At 35.0% G+C, this 15155-nt stretch overlaps 1 protein-coding gene across 6 annotated transcripts in view; it reads right to left on the bottom strand.

The window, feature by feature from the left end:
- The window catches only part of Diaph2 (diaphanous related formin 2), a 979330-nt gene that overhangs the window by 287620 nt on the left and 676555 nt on the right, over positions 1–15155 (bottom strand). For all 6 annotated transcript variants that reach the window (XM_087196779.1, XM_021247648.2, XM_021247646.2 and 3 more), the window contains one exon: positions 9738–9902. In XM_087196779.1, the coding sequence (XP_087052905.1) occupies positions 9738–9902 (165 nt within the window). The remainder of the gene's footprint in view (positions 1–9737; positions 9903–15155) is intronic.

The following is a 15155-nucleotide window of genomic DNA, read 5'->3' as shown; positions in this document are numbered from 1 at the left end:
CATTATTATTATTTGTTCCCACCAGCATGGAGCTCAGGAGGGTAAACATTTTGATTTATTGATGTTCTTTTGGTTGGTTCATTTGTTGTTTTCTCAAGGCATGAAATCATTCATATATATCCTCAGCTGTTAGCACCTGTGATTGATCCATAGTGAGCTAATTGCCGGGCTAATCCCAGAGGTTATGAAGATGCACACATTAAAAGGCAAAATGTGCTAGGATAGTGGTATGAAAGCACATGGAAGGGTTATCTACATGAAAATAGAAATGTTAGGGAGGGCTGCTTAGAGGAAGTGACTTGAATATGTTGACCTACAACTGGAGGAGGACAGTCAAAGGGAAGGGAGAGTAGGTAGACCAGACCAAAGGAGCTCAATGGGCACGACTGTAGGGAGAGTCCTGCCTGTCACTGCTAGGGTGGTGTCTTTTCTGATTAAAGAGTGATTCTACAATAGACAAAGATGACGCAGAATGAAAAAAACACACCAAGCTGAGAGAGTAGCACTGGTAGCATTAAACTCAAGGATCTTCATGCCCAGGTTGTAAGAGGCATGCTTGAGGTACTCTGTGGTACTTTTGGCCAGTCTCAAGACTACTCAAAAAGATTAGCTTGTATACTGTATTGCTTATCTTATAACTTTCCTACTTCATGATGTTTGGACATAATTCAATAATAACTTATTATGGGTAACACTTCTATGAAAAATTGTATCTGAGGTGTTACCAGGACTAAAGACACTGCATGTTGTTTTCAGATTCTAATTTTTACTAGACTTTAATAGGCAAAGAAGGCACTGAATTGATTTTATTAATATTTTTAACAATTACCTTATGTTTGATTTTTAAAGGGCAAAATTTAGCTTTTCATAAACAATTCTGAAAACTTTTAGAAATATTTTTAGAAACTTTCATGATACTTTTAAATACATATTTAAAAACCATTCGACATGTAGGCATTTTTATGATGTTGGGTAATTTGGATTTTCTTTCTGTATACCATTATTACACATTCCTTTAGTTGTTATTAACATTTAGCTTTTCTGTACAAGGAACAGTCATATCACAAAAATAGGACACCCACTTCTGGCCTGAAGAGTCAAGCAGAATACAACAGTTGATAGATGACAGCTTTTTCTAAAGAACTCAATGATAACTGTATATATTACAGTAAGGCTTGCTCTGTGGCACAGCTGGAAAATGAGGTATTCTGGTCAAATATTCTACTTAATAGAGTTACGATATATTTTACATGCATTGCTCCTTTTCAAAGAGTTGCAATAGATCAAAATAAACCTAAGGCTATGCAGCCAGGGTGATCCCAGCGGAGCTCAAAGAGAATTATCTGGGTGTATGTGATTAACTAGAGAGAGTTGGTAAACCCTTAGGACTCTATTTGCATGAAAGGATTTATGTGGGTATTTTCTTCATTGATGGCTTCTAGGAAAAGAAAGATACATGCCTAGGTGCTTGGATAAAATGGAGGAAAGAGAGCAATGGAGGTGTTTATGGTATTAGGATCTCCTTCAAGTCTCTAGGACTTGAAACATCTTTTAAAGCCTCTAAGGAGAAGGAGATTAGAAGAGTAGGGAGAGAAACTGTTTGATAAAGTGTCCTGTGAAATAAAACTACTTCTACACTAATCATAGCACCATTATGGAATTTCAAGGATTGGTGAGATAACTGGCCAGCAGCATTTCTATCTAAGGCAACCCTAGGCAGCTTTGCTACCAAAGAAACCCAACAAAACAATAAAACAAAAATATCAAAAATTACTTAGCAGAGGGGAACTGGAGCTATAGCAAGATAGGAAGGACAGGGGGTTTGTCTGCTTTGTTCAATGCTATGTTCTTATCATTCAAGAATAGTAAGTACTCCCTAGCTCATTTGTGAGCAAATGTCAACTGGTGACTAAAAAATGACATGTTTTTAGAATGCATGAGATGACTCCAGATGTGCCTGTGGGAATGGAAACTATAGGAATTTGAGTCCTGCTAAGAGAAGGAAAGAAGAGATAATTTTGAATATTTGGGTTATTGTTACTAAGGCAACCTCCCTCTGAAGTCCCAAGTGATGAGACCTGGAGACATTTAGCTTACAGAGAAAACTAAATTATTCAAAAAACACATCAAGGTCTTACAGTTTCTCAAGGTCATTTTCTTAAAATTAATTACCATTTTATTGGCAAAGCAAAAAGAAATCAACTTTTGAGGCATCCAATACAGATTTCTGGGTGATAGAATTCTAGATAACAGTTTATGTTACTAAGACATACTTGATAAAAGAATGTATTTGATTTCTTATAAAAGTCCACCATTTTTATAAGACAGTATTGCATTAAAGTTTCCCTTAACGTCCAAAACTTTGTGAATCAAACGGTTTAAAATGTGTTAAAATAATTTAGTCTTCTTGAATCAAGAATTACAGACGTAATCTTTTTATATGAAAATTCATCCTCATTTCTTTAAAGGCAAATTACCTTTAATGAATGAACAAAATTTTCTATATAATATCAATTTAGTATTTTGAGTCTAGCTAAATGCAGATGCTCACTTTGGTTTACCAGTTATAGTTTAGATTTAGACATGACTGAGGCTTTAAAAAAGGGAAAGATAGTTTAGAAAATATGAGAGTTTCTCAAAATTAAGTATCTCCATAACTCTACATGGCTACACAGGGAGCTCTCAAAAAGCTTATAATGTAAAAGAATAGTCACTTAAAATAGAAGAAAGAAAAACCCTGAGAATTGCCATAAGTTTGACTTTGGTTATCCTAATTTTTCCATGGCATGTATGCCAGCTGTGGGAGCAAATAAGGCATGATGGCAACCACATACTGGTCTCTCTGCCTTCTTCTAGTTTCCATACTGACTTTCTTCTCTATTCTAGCAGGCCTCGGTCCTCTCAGGGACTCACTGCTGCTTCTATTTTCCAGATTTGAGTTTTTCCAATCTGGAAGAGAGTAAATAAGTGATTGTAAGGGCTAGGGATGTAGCTCAGTGGCACAGCACCTGCCTAGCAAGCATGAGATCCTGAGTTCAATCCCCGGTACAAAAAAACCCCCAAAACCCCCCAAAAAACCCAAAAAACCCCCCAAAAACCCAAAAAACAACCAAGCAAAAAAACCCCAAACAAATCAACAATAGTAAGTGATTGTGGCCCATTAGGAACCAACCATAGATGGTCGGACTTTTAAATAATCAGTTTTTGTACACCACTTTAATTTTTAAAAATTCACATTTATCATGAAACCATAGGAAAATCATGAATTTTAAGTCAGGAAAGTAACATTCTCTTGTTTTCTTTTTAATCTTACTATGACTAAAATGTCATGGCGAATAGATTAGAAGATAAAAATAAATAAGAGGGGCTGGGAGTGTGGTTCAATGGTAGAGTACTTGCCTACCATATGTGAGACCCTGGGTTTAAGCTGCAGCAACACACACACACACACACACACACACACACACACACACACACACACATCCACATAAAAAAAATGGATAAGAAAAATAAACATAGTCACCTGTCATAAGGCCACTGTTATTGTCCAGCTGAGAGATGGAGACGGCCGAGGATTAAAACAGTGTTAGTGAGCTTGGAGACAAATAGACATATTTAAAAAGATAAAAGGATGTCATATCTAAGAACAAAAGCAGCAAGAATGAATAATGGCATAAAAGTCCATGATTCCTTGATACCAAATAGTCTCCTAACACTCAGCCATTTTAATGCTTATCTAAGAGCTAAAGTTTATTTATCAAATAAACAGTTATACATATTTGTTTTGTTGAAGGAAAATATAATATTTTCTTTTTATGTTATCTCAATGCATCTGGTAATTTACAAAGCCTAGATGGGCACGGTAGAGCACCCCTGTAATGCCAGCACTTGGGCTGAGGTAGGAGGATCACCCGGGGTTCAAGTCCAGTCTGGGCTATATAGTGGGACCCTGTCTCAAAAAAACAAAAACACAACACTTAGAGAGGATGGCCACAAGTTCAAGGCTAGCCTGGGCTACACAGTGAGTTCAAGGCCAGGCTGGACTATACAGGGAGACCTTCTCTCACAAAAAATGAAAACCAAAACCAAAAACTTTCAAAAACCACAAAAACCTTACAAAGTCTTATTTCTGTATTGCTAGTATATGAGGCATAGCATGAGGACACATACAACAAATATTTATTGAGTTGCTGGGTAACATATTGCTCATTTAAAAAAAAAGGAAAAAAACAAAAACACCCAAAAGCAGGAGGAAACTGACAGATTTGAAAGAGAAAAGAAGTATTTTCTATTACATATTTGGAGCTATGAAAGTTATTGAAGTATAATACTTGCCTCAAACAATTTCCCAACAGCTGAAATTAATTTTATGCCTATGCAAGGTATTGCATGGTGGTGAAACATATAAGGTTCACTGATTTTGAATATTCTATTCAAAACATCTCAAAAGAAAAAACTACTATTTGTGCAGTCAACTATTTGAACTAGTAGGATGACTGAAGCATAAAGGAGAATAAGCAAAAAAGATATTTAGGCAGGCACTGCATAAGCATGGAATTCAATTTTCTTACAGAAAATATTTCACTTGAATTTAAGTGCTATTAATTAACCTTACCTATATTATGTGCTGATTTACTTATTTATTTTGGCTTTTTGAGACAGAGTCTCACTATGCAGTTCAGGCTGGATTTGAATTCACTATACAGCCCAGGCTGGGCTTGAACTTATGGTGATCCATGTGACTCAGCCTCCAAGTTGAGTGCTGGAATTACAGGCATGTGCCACCATTCCTAGTTATATGCTGATTTTAAAATTATGGAAAAAATCTCAAAAAAAACTAATTAGAAAGACAGTCTAAGTTCTGAATTTTGAAATATTTCCAGTTACATATATCTCTATCAGTATATTGTACATTAATTTCTAATACCTTCAATATGATCATTAGTTGAGTTCTATTTATTCTCTAATATGAATATTAATAATTAATAGAGCAGCATCCCAAAGAGGTTGCCCAATTCTGCTTTCATTTGTTTGAATGTGATTATCTTGGAAAAGGTCTTAATCCATAATGTCAATCCCTCTTGTTATTCTGTTTTTCTCCATTTTGTAGGTGCTATCTTTCTCTGAGAAAGATTTTTTGGTATGTGCATTTTGTTTATGTTACACATGCCAAATAGATATCCCAACATGAAACTCTGAGCTCATTTTGAAGTAATTTTTGGTATCACATGAATCAGAACTCTTATTTTCTTCTCAGCACTACTGATATTTTATTGCTTCCATCTACAGTCCAATATGCTTTTAGCACTAAGAACCCTGAGGCCAAACACACACAGCACTAAGAAAATGGGAATTTCTGGCAGTTACAATTTTGTCTCTCTTTCAAGGTTCTTCCTTCCCCTGGGAGCATGAAATCACTTTAAGCTCACTATGAAACAGCAGCATGGTGAGCAAAAGTGATCAACAGAAGTTGGTGATGTTGATTTAGGGGTGTTCAACTTACAGGTCAGCTATAAAATCCTTAAATATGCTTGTCAAAGTCTGCTTGTCCAACTCCTATGCCTTTTTCCAGACTTTTCCCAAACGTCAAATTCTCTGTGAAAGCCTCTCTGGCCAACACAGGCAGAAATAGGCAGTACCTTCTTTGTATTATTATTGTACCTTGACATATTACTATGGTAGCACTTAACTGAATTACATTTCACTTTTGCTTCTCTCTACTAATGGTTAGAGACAGACTAGTCTCTTCCATTCTCTGGACCAGAATATCATCAAAAGTCAAGTTGGTTTTCAACATATAATTGAAAGACTTGTTAGATAATGGCTAATAATACTAAACATTTGTATAGCATAGGATACAAGGACTTTTTACATAGTGGCAAGAAGACGTGGCAATAATTATCATCTATATTTTATAGATGAGGAAACCAATGCCCAGAGAGACTACATGATGAACCCAAGTTCAAAACTGCTAATAAGTTACACACTAAGTTCTCATGCCAGTAAGGTGATAAAAATTGGTAGAGAGAAGTAGTAGCAGCTGTGTTATGTAAGGCCAAAATGGCAATGGCTGGCCAGGATTGCATTAAGTATTTCAGATTGGCAGACACATTGTAGGATCTGGTTACTGGCTTTGACATTCAATCTGAACAGGCTCTTAAGAAGTATAATGCACATTAAAGCAGGCATAAGAATGTCAGATTTTGTTTTATAATGAGAGGAAGGATTAGTGATAAATTCTTTCTCTGTATTCAAGTCACACATGCAGTGAAGTCAGTAGAGAGGAAAAGACATAATACATACTGCTCTGTCATTTCTGAAGTTTTGACCGTGACTCAAAAACTGCTGAAGTGGAGTAAGTTCATAGAGACTGGTATTCTAGGTCTTTCATTTTAAAACAAAACAAAATGACAACAAAAAAAAAGGAAGAACTAAAAAGGATGACATACCTAAAGTCACAGAGTTTATTAGTGGCAGTACAAGGACATAGAATTGGGTGTTCTTCTAGGACTGGAAGTTTCATTGTTCTGGAATGGGGGAAAGAAATGTACGGAGACACAGAAGTTGGGTAAAAAAACAAAGCCTTTACTCGCCAGCGAGGGGAACCGCCAGAAACTCGTCTGATCAATGTCCACGCCGTCCTTTGTTTTAACATTTCCTTTTATATCTTCTTTTAGCCATTACCTCATTTCTGGTGGTCTTAGTAAAATTTCTGTTTCTCTTTTACAACTAGTTCCTGTTAATGGTTATAGTCACAGACATATAACAAACAGATGGCGCCTAAAACACATACATTGTAAACTACCCAAACATTTCTACTTTGCTTTTCTCCAGGTTAAATGTTATCTACAGTTAGGTTACAGGTCAAAGGTTCAGTTAGCCATCACCTTAAACAATAAGAGTTACGGGAAAGGTAAATCTTAAAGGAATGGGTTACTTATTCTACTTCAGCTACCTTAATAACTAATCTATAGTTTAAATTTTCTCTATCACCATTTGACCCAGCTATTCCTCTGCTGGATATCTTCCCCGAAGAATTAAAAGAATCATACCACAGTGATATATGTGCACCCATGTTCATAGCAGCACAATTTGTAATAGCTAAAACTTGGAAGCAGCCCAATTGCCCATCAACTGAAGACTGGATAAAGAAAATGTGGGGTTTTTAAAAGTAAAATGGAGTACTACTCAGCCATCAAAAATGAGAAATTAGAGACATTTATAGCTAAATGGATGCACATTGAGGTGATACTCTTAAGTGAAATAAATAGGACACACATGTATAAATACTGAATAGTTTCTCCAGTGTGAGAAACTGAAAGTGTAAATAAGGACTAAAAGGTATAATGGATAATGTGAAATAGGAAGAAAAGGGGCAAAGGGGAAGGGGAAGTGGGAGGGGTAGGGGAAAGGAAAGAAGGGAATGGAATTAATATGAGAAAATGGAAAAATGGAACCAAAATCTTTGTAAATAGGGAGGGATGGAGGGGTTGAAGGGAGGGCTGGGAAAGGGTGAAAAATAAGAACCAAGAGAGATTATGTAAAGGTGAAAATTTCCAATGATGAATGTCATTATATTGTATGCCTAAAATGTACCAATAAAATAAAATTTTTAAAAAAATAATTGGTTGTTCTTAATAATAATGTCCATTTTTTTAACAAGTTATGATTGAAAGAAATACAAGAATAGTTCTTAGCAAGCCTCCTAAGCATCTGGCTAATATGATTACACATAGGCTGTAACATTATTCTTGGAAGAACACTGCAACTTAGAAGAAATACACCATCTACTAAGGTACACCTGGGTACTACTGAAGTAACAAGGCACATAATGTGAAAGGCAATGTTTCAGGATTCAAATCATGTTCAAATTAGTATTTTTTAATAGAGCTATTTACTTCTATAATTTTCTGTTTGCAATTTTTGGATCACAGTTGAGCATGAGTAACTGAAAGTATGGAAAGTGAAACCACACGTAAGAGAAGAGTACGGTACTATATTTTTTCTTACTGAAAATAATCTAGGTAGATGTAACTTCAGTGCTTATGTATTCATACCACATTTATAGCTTTTAACTTTTAAAAATGATTTGACTACTTTATCTTAACCCTCTTCTCCTTGCCAATAAAATAGTTTCCACTAATTATTGGTCAGCTAAAGAGTCAAATATGTGTCTCTATTAAAGGCAAAGACCAAAATCAGCTAAGATGCTCAACAAAAATGACAACCAATAATATATATATATATTTTGGGATAGCATCTATTACCAAAGTTGCTCATTTAACTCTTGTGATGTACTGTGGTTTATCTGTCCTGGGTTAATAGATGAAAACAATTTGGTTTCTATAAGCATACTGTATCTCACAGATTGTGTAAGTCGCACTAAAATAAACTGATTTCATGGAAGAAATATCACTGATTATGATAGGGAATCGTATTTAACAAATAACTGCTTTGGGGAGAGAAACATACCTCAACCTGCAATAAATTTGTTTGCAAACTGATCTTCTTGCTGAGGATAATTACAAGAGTTCCTTCTTTCAAATATGGGATCTTTATTTTTTGCTATCAAATATTATGCATATTTTTCTGTTTCTATCATAGAGTCTGTGGCCTTCCTTTTAATTCTTTGTTGGATTCAGAAGAGATATATTAACACAGAATTTATAGTTTGGGTTTGTTTTACTTTTGTTTTGTGGGACTAGGTCTCACTACATATTCCAGGCTGATCTTGAACTCACTATGTGGTCCAGGCTGGCCTTGAACTCACAGCAATCCTCCTGCCTCAGCCTCCCAAGTGCTGGGATTAAAGGTATGTGCTACCATGCCTGGCAACATAGCATTTATATAACAAAGCCTTCACTTCTGTTTAGGATGTTAACTTGTACCCTAACTGTCCACCACCAATTGATGCTAATATTTACTGTTATTTCCAAGAGTAACAGTTTAAAATAAGAGCCTACATTTTGAAAATAATGTTAGCTATTAAAGGGCATTTATATAATTTCAAATGTATTTATATAGTTTCAAATATATATAGATTCAAAATCAGTTTCTCATTTAGGCTACAAAAGAAACTTGGCCATAGCAAGGTATGGTGGCAATGCCTGTAATCCTAGCACTCTGGGAGACTGATGTAAGAAGATAGAAACTTTGAGCCCAGAGTTGGACACTTAGTGAGAATCTGTCTCAGAATAAAAATTTTAAAAAGGGATGGGAATGTGGATCATCATGAAGGCCCTGGGTTCAAGCCCTAGTACCACCAAAAAAAAAAAGGAAGGAAGAAACTTGTTCATAAACCACATTTTCATTTATAAAGTAAATATTTTAGGTATTAATTTTGTTAGATGAAATTATAATATTATGTTATATAAAAATCAGGCTATTTAAGTACCAATTTACTTATTTTCCATATAATTTTGGTAGTCTATTCCTAAACTTCTTCCATGTATTCCTAAGTTGAAGATAATTCACTTTGGTCTCCATAATACATTAGGCCAGTAACCAATTTTTATCCATGTTACAGGTATAAAATACCTGTCAAGGGCCGGGGATTTAGCTCAGTGGTTCCGCTGCCTGCCTCGCAAGCACAAGGACCTGAGTTCAATCCCCAGTACCAAAAAAAAAAAAAAATAATAATCTGTCAATACCTGTTAAAGGACTATAAAATAAAATCAATGTGGTCAATAGTTATACAAAATTCCAACAAGTTCAATGCTATAAAATGTATTACTCACCAGAAAGAGAGTTCGGAAGTTGCTGAGATCACCAAAAAATTCTTCTATGCTTACTGTCTTAGAGTCAAAAATGAAGTATTCTCCAAGATTCTCATAGAGCTTGATCATGTTGTTGTGCATGGTGGACAGTTTTTCATATTGGTCTCTGGCACTCTTTGTAAAGCTGTAACTTCGTGTTAAGGAGCACGAACCAATAGAACTTCAGAGGCAATCAGATGTTAAGATTGAATAAGATCATCACTTCTATAAATAAATTTGTGACCCACAAATACTTGTACAGTATATCAGTTTTATAGGGCTGCCAGTATAAAATACCAGACTGGGTGGCTCAAACAACATAAATTTATTTTCTCCCAGATATGAAGGTTAGAAGTCTGAGATCAAATTTTTGGAATGTTTGGTGTCTTATGAAGCCTTTCTCCTTGGCTTGTAGATGGCTGCCCTCTTGCTGTGTCCCCAAAAGGTAATCACTCCGTGTTGTTCATGTCCTAATCTCTTTTTTTTTTTTGGTACCGGGGATCGAACTCGGGTCTTTGCGCTTGCGCAGCAGGCGGCGAAACCACTGAGCTAAATCCCCGGCATTCTCCTCTTTTTATAAGGACACCAGTCACACTACACTAGGGCGCATCCTAATAACCTTGTTTTATTTTAATTATCTCTTCAAATCTCCTAACATACTTTCTAAGGCACTGGATGGTTAGGACTTCAACATATGAACTTGAAGGGATGGGCACAAAATTCAGCTCACAACTTCCTAGAGTCATGTTGGTGAGTTTGAAGATCTTTAAATTAGGCAGAGCTACTTAATGTATAAGCACATGGGATGTATTTGTTACAACATGTTTGCTAAATTAAAGCATATAGATATATATACCAAAACTACTTCATGTTTTTTGAATAATGTAAGGTAGAAACAAATAGCAAAAAAAAAAGAGAAAAACTATGTACATAGTTTTTCTCTTGTTCATACATATTCTCTACAGAGATAAAAAGGTTATAGTGAATTATATGTATGGGTTATATTTATACACTTGTAGATCTCTCTGCTGTCTCTCTATATGTATATATATGTATATGTATATATAGATGCATATGTATATATAGATGCATATGTATGTGTATACATACATGTACATGTATATGAGTACATATATATACATACATATATGCATATACACCTTATGCATATATATATAAAGAGAGAGAGAGAGAAAGATTCTCCCAAATGAAGAGAGAAAAAGAGGGAGAGAGCAAGAAGAAGGACAAAAGAGTGACAGAGTTCAGGATATGCTATCCCAAAATATGATATTTTGGCATATGGTACTGAGTTTCCCTTCACCCTTGAAGCAGCTAGAGAAGAATATTCTGATGTGCCTCTAAAGCGAGTAATAATACTCTCAATGTAGCACTACCCACCATATATAACCAGGAGGGCAGGGTTGTCCTTATTTCTTGAGGTACACAGACACAGAGCAGAGCCTGAACAAATACACCTTACTAAATTTCCCCTACTTCATACCTTCTTTGTTCAATCATACTCCCTCATGATTGCTGCTTTTACTTGGGGCTTCAGTTTTCCATGTCACATAAAATTTATATTACATAAATTTGTAATGTTTTTTCTCTTGTTAATCTATCTTTTGTTATAGAAGTCTCAGCCATGAACCCAGGAACAGTAAGGGAAAATAAAAAAGCCCTCCAACTCAGAAGCAAGTGTTGTGAATATTTTGGAGCATTTCCTTCTTGTTCTTCTGTGGCTAATAACTGTTGATTGCTAATTGATAAGAATATTTCAGAGAAAGATAAATAGCCTAACTATGAATAGGGAAGAAAACCAAGTCAATATTTTAAAATTTGAGTCCAATGCATTAAAAATTACTAATAATCAGAGTAAAATTTATGTTTAGATGGAAAAGTAATAGACTTGGAATTGTGAAAGGAGGCTAATGGTATTACAGGCAGCTAAATTACATAGAAATTAATGTACAGTCAGAAAGGGACTGGGCTGTCAAGGAAGTTAGTAGAAAAAATAAAGACATCAGAATTGTGGCTAGAGTGGCATCTGAAGGAAACCAGGCCTCAAGATAAAGATGCAATGGCCAGGCCTACATGTCTTCTTAAGGGATAAGCAGTAACTTGGAATTATACTGCAAGTAGCCCCACATGGTCCAGGAAGTCTAGCTAGACATCAGTCGCCTAGGTGAGAGACCAGAGCATCAGACCCATCCCTTCCCCAAAATGTCTTTGTTCTATGTACACTTACTACATGATCCGCTTCCCTATTGGACCAATATTAACTAAGCTGCTATACTTGTAATCTTATAGGCTGATTATAGTTTGATCCACATTGTACCTACATTGTGACATAGCTGTATAAATTACACCTGACACAGGGCCTCGGTGGCAACTCATTTCCAGATCCCCTGTTTGTCTCTCAGGAGCCATTTCTATTCCCCAATAAACCTTTTCTGCTCTTAAACTCCTTTGTCCTTTGTAGTTCATTCTTTGATTTCAGGGGACATGCACTCAGTGTATTTGAAATCTAGCAGGAGTTGTATTTTATTCCCCTATATTAATGACACGATATGTTCTACACTGGTCTGAAATCCACTACAGTATATTAATGTTCTGTGGTAGAATTTTCTACAATCAGAAACTGGTAATTGTGCCTTGAAACAGTTGATTTCATAGGGTTTTCTGAATTCTTCAATGTGTTTTATTATAACTGGGGGCCAAATTTATTTTCTATGCGAATACAGCTCTAGTTTTACAATGGTGAGTGGATGGGGAACTTAGAGCATTTCTGGAAAATTACTGTGAAGCTGACATTTATGAAATATACCATGGTTTTAAAAATGAGATGCCACCACCTATGTTCTTATTTTTATGCTACTTAACTGTTAGCATTCATATTAGCAGCACAACAAGCTCTTCTCTGTTAACAAGTGACATTAAAATCTTTCAATCTTCAACCTCATGTTGATGTTAGTAGACCCGAAAGAATTAATGAAATTTGGATAGCCTATACTTTTTATTCACAAAAGCGTACATAATGATTCCTATACATTCTGATTTTATCTTTGAGACTATCATCATATATTTTTGATTCTTAAGAAAATGTTAAATGTTAAACATCCTGGTTAAGTATTGCAGAAATGAGGGAATACTCTTCATTTCTAAGCAAAGAATGAAAGGGTTATTTTTGTTTTGTAGCCTTCCTTCCATGGGGGTGAGGCAGACTCTGGGTAAGGACTTGCTAGGAAGAAATACTTTGTAAAGGTCACTTGCTTATAATCTATTTGCAATGCAAATTATTAAACTGTATATTTCAAAAAGTTCTGTAAAACACAAAGAAAAAGCCAAACAAAAAAGGCAAAAATTTTTGTGTCCCATTTATCCCAATACAATTTTTCCTCAGATAAACATGTTCATGTAGTAATACACATTTCATAAATTTGTTTTTATAGAACAAAACTGATTTCTGAAATTGTGTCTGTATACCAAAGTGAGAAAATTTAAAATTCTGGGAATGCTTCATCTCTGAAATAACAAATGGAAAGTAGTCCAGAGTCCTTCACTTATCTTTAAAGTGGTTACTTTGTAAAAGGGATAGATAGCATGAGTCTGCACTGAAATGTTCAGCATCACAACCAAGTCGCCAAAGTTTACATGGACTGCAAGTAAAATAGTATTGGAAAATATCACTCCTTTCTGGACCTTTACTTCATTAAGGAGATTTTTATTTTGCTTTTTGAAGAGCCATTAAATGGAAGATATTGGTTATCACTATGCTAAACTCTGACTGATACAAACATCAGTAAAGCCTTAATCTCCACCCTAAAGAAATTTATAATCTGATGTTACAAATAATTTTACCATTATCAATTTGCATTTGTATAGGACTTTATAATTTACAACATGCTTGTCCTTTCATTTCATTCCATATTTTTGAAACAACCTTTTCATAAAGGCAGATAAATAATACTATGTACATTTTATTGTTGTGGAAACTAGATAAAAGGCACTTATCCATCTAGGATTAGAATATAAATATTGTGATAGTTCCTGGCATGATACCCTGCTCTTTTCATATAGTAGAAATATATTGTTTACAATGACAATGACCTTCATATCAATTTCATTTTAATGTTATATATGTAATAGTGAATATATTTATCAGTAGAATGATGGTCAGTTTAAGTTAAATTTGCATCTTTAGATCTAAATGTTGCCCTAGTAGATATGTTAGAAGTTAATTTTATAAGTCAAACTTGACTAGGTTACAGGATACTGAGATAGTCGTTAAAATATTATTTGAGGTGTGTCTCAGAGGGTTTTTTGAAAGAGACCTGCATTTGAATGAGTAGGAATGTGTAAAGAAGATCAGGTTCAGCATTGTAGGTGGGCATCATCCAATCTGTTGAGAGCTCAGATAGAAAAAAAAAAAGGTGGAAGAAGGGCAAATTTTTTTCTCTTTATCTGGGATATTCATCTTCTTCCACTTTTGGATATTGGCACTTTTTGGTTTTGAGGCCTTTAAATTTGAAAACTGCAGTTTCAAGACCCAAGCCCGGTTTTAAAAAAATTTCTTTCTCTACTCCCAGAACATAATAAGCTTGGGGCAATTTCTTTTCAGTCTGAAAATGGGTTTGGTCATTCATTACCTTCTTACTTGGAAAAGGTCTTCTTTTACAAACTATGAATAGACCACCTTTTCACCTAGAAAATAGGCTTTCCCCTATGAATAGATCATTATCTTTCTGTGGGTGGACCATCCTCCCACCTAATAAACCAAGAGGAGACTATAGATCATCAGATTTCACAAATTTCTACCAACAAAAAAGACAAATATATTCCCAGTTCCAAACCATAGTGCATCTCTCTCTACAGGATCCCCAGTCCATTATTTTGAGTCCATACTTCTTAAATATCTGCCTAAAAACCCTTCCCACACTTCTTACTGAGAAGTCCTCAAAATTCTTTTTCTACAAGGAGTCACTGCACATACAAATGTATTCTATGAATAGAGTGGGTTAGGTTCCTTATTTCAGCTCCAGAAAACTGTCGACATTGTCCAGTGACAGTGGGACTTCTCAGCTTTCATAATCATGAGCCAATTCCCAAAATACCTCCCCCCCATATATATATATATATGTATATATATATATATATTCCATATGTGTGTACATAAATATACATCTCCTTATACACATTTCCTATTGATGAGCATTTTGTCTCCCATAATAAAGAATAGAAATTAAGAATATACTTTCAAAGAGATTAGTCTTCAAAGCATATAGTAGTACGTTTAATAAAGAGTAATTTATTATAAAATGTATTTTGTGAAAGATTATTTGGTGACTCACTGGTAGTTTTGATTCCAGAAGGCAAATGTAATTTTCTTATACAGATACAAGG

This window comes from Heterocephalus glaber, unplaced genomic scaffold, assembly GCF_053883595.1.
Source record: "Heterocephalus glaber isolate CG9 unplaced genomic scaffold, H.glaber_assembly_v1.0 deba00001613, whole genome shotgun sequence".
Classification (NCBI taxonomy): domain Eukaryota; kingdom Metazoa; phylum Chordata; class Mammalia; order Rodentia; family Bathyergidae; genus Heterocephalus; species Heterocephalus glaber.
This window is presented reverse-complemented; position numbering and strand designations above follow the sequence as displayed.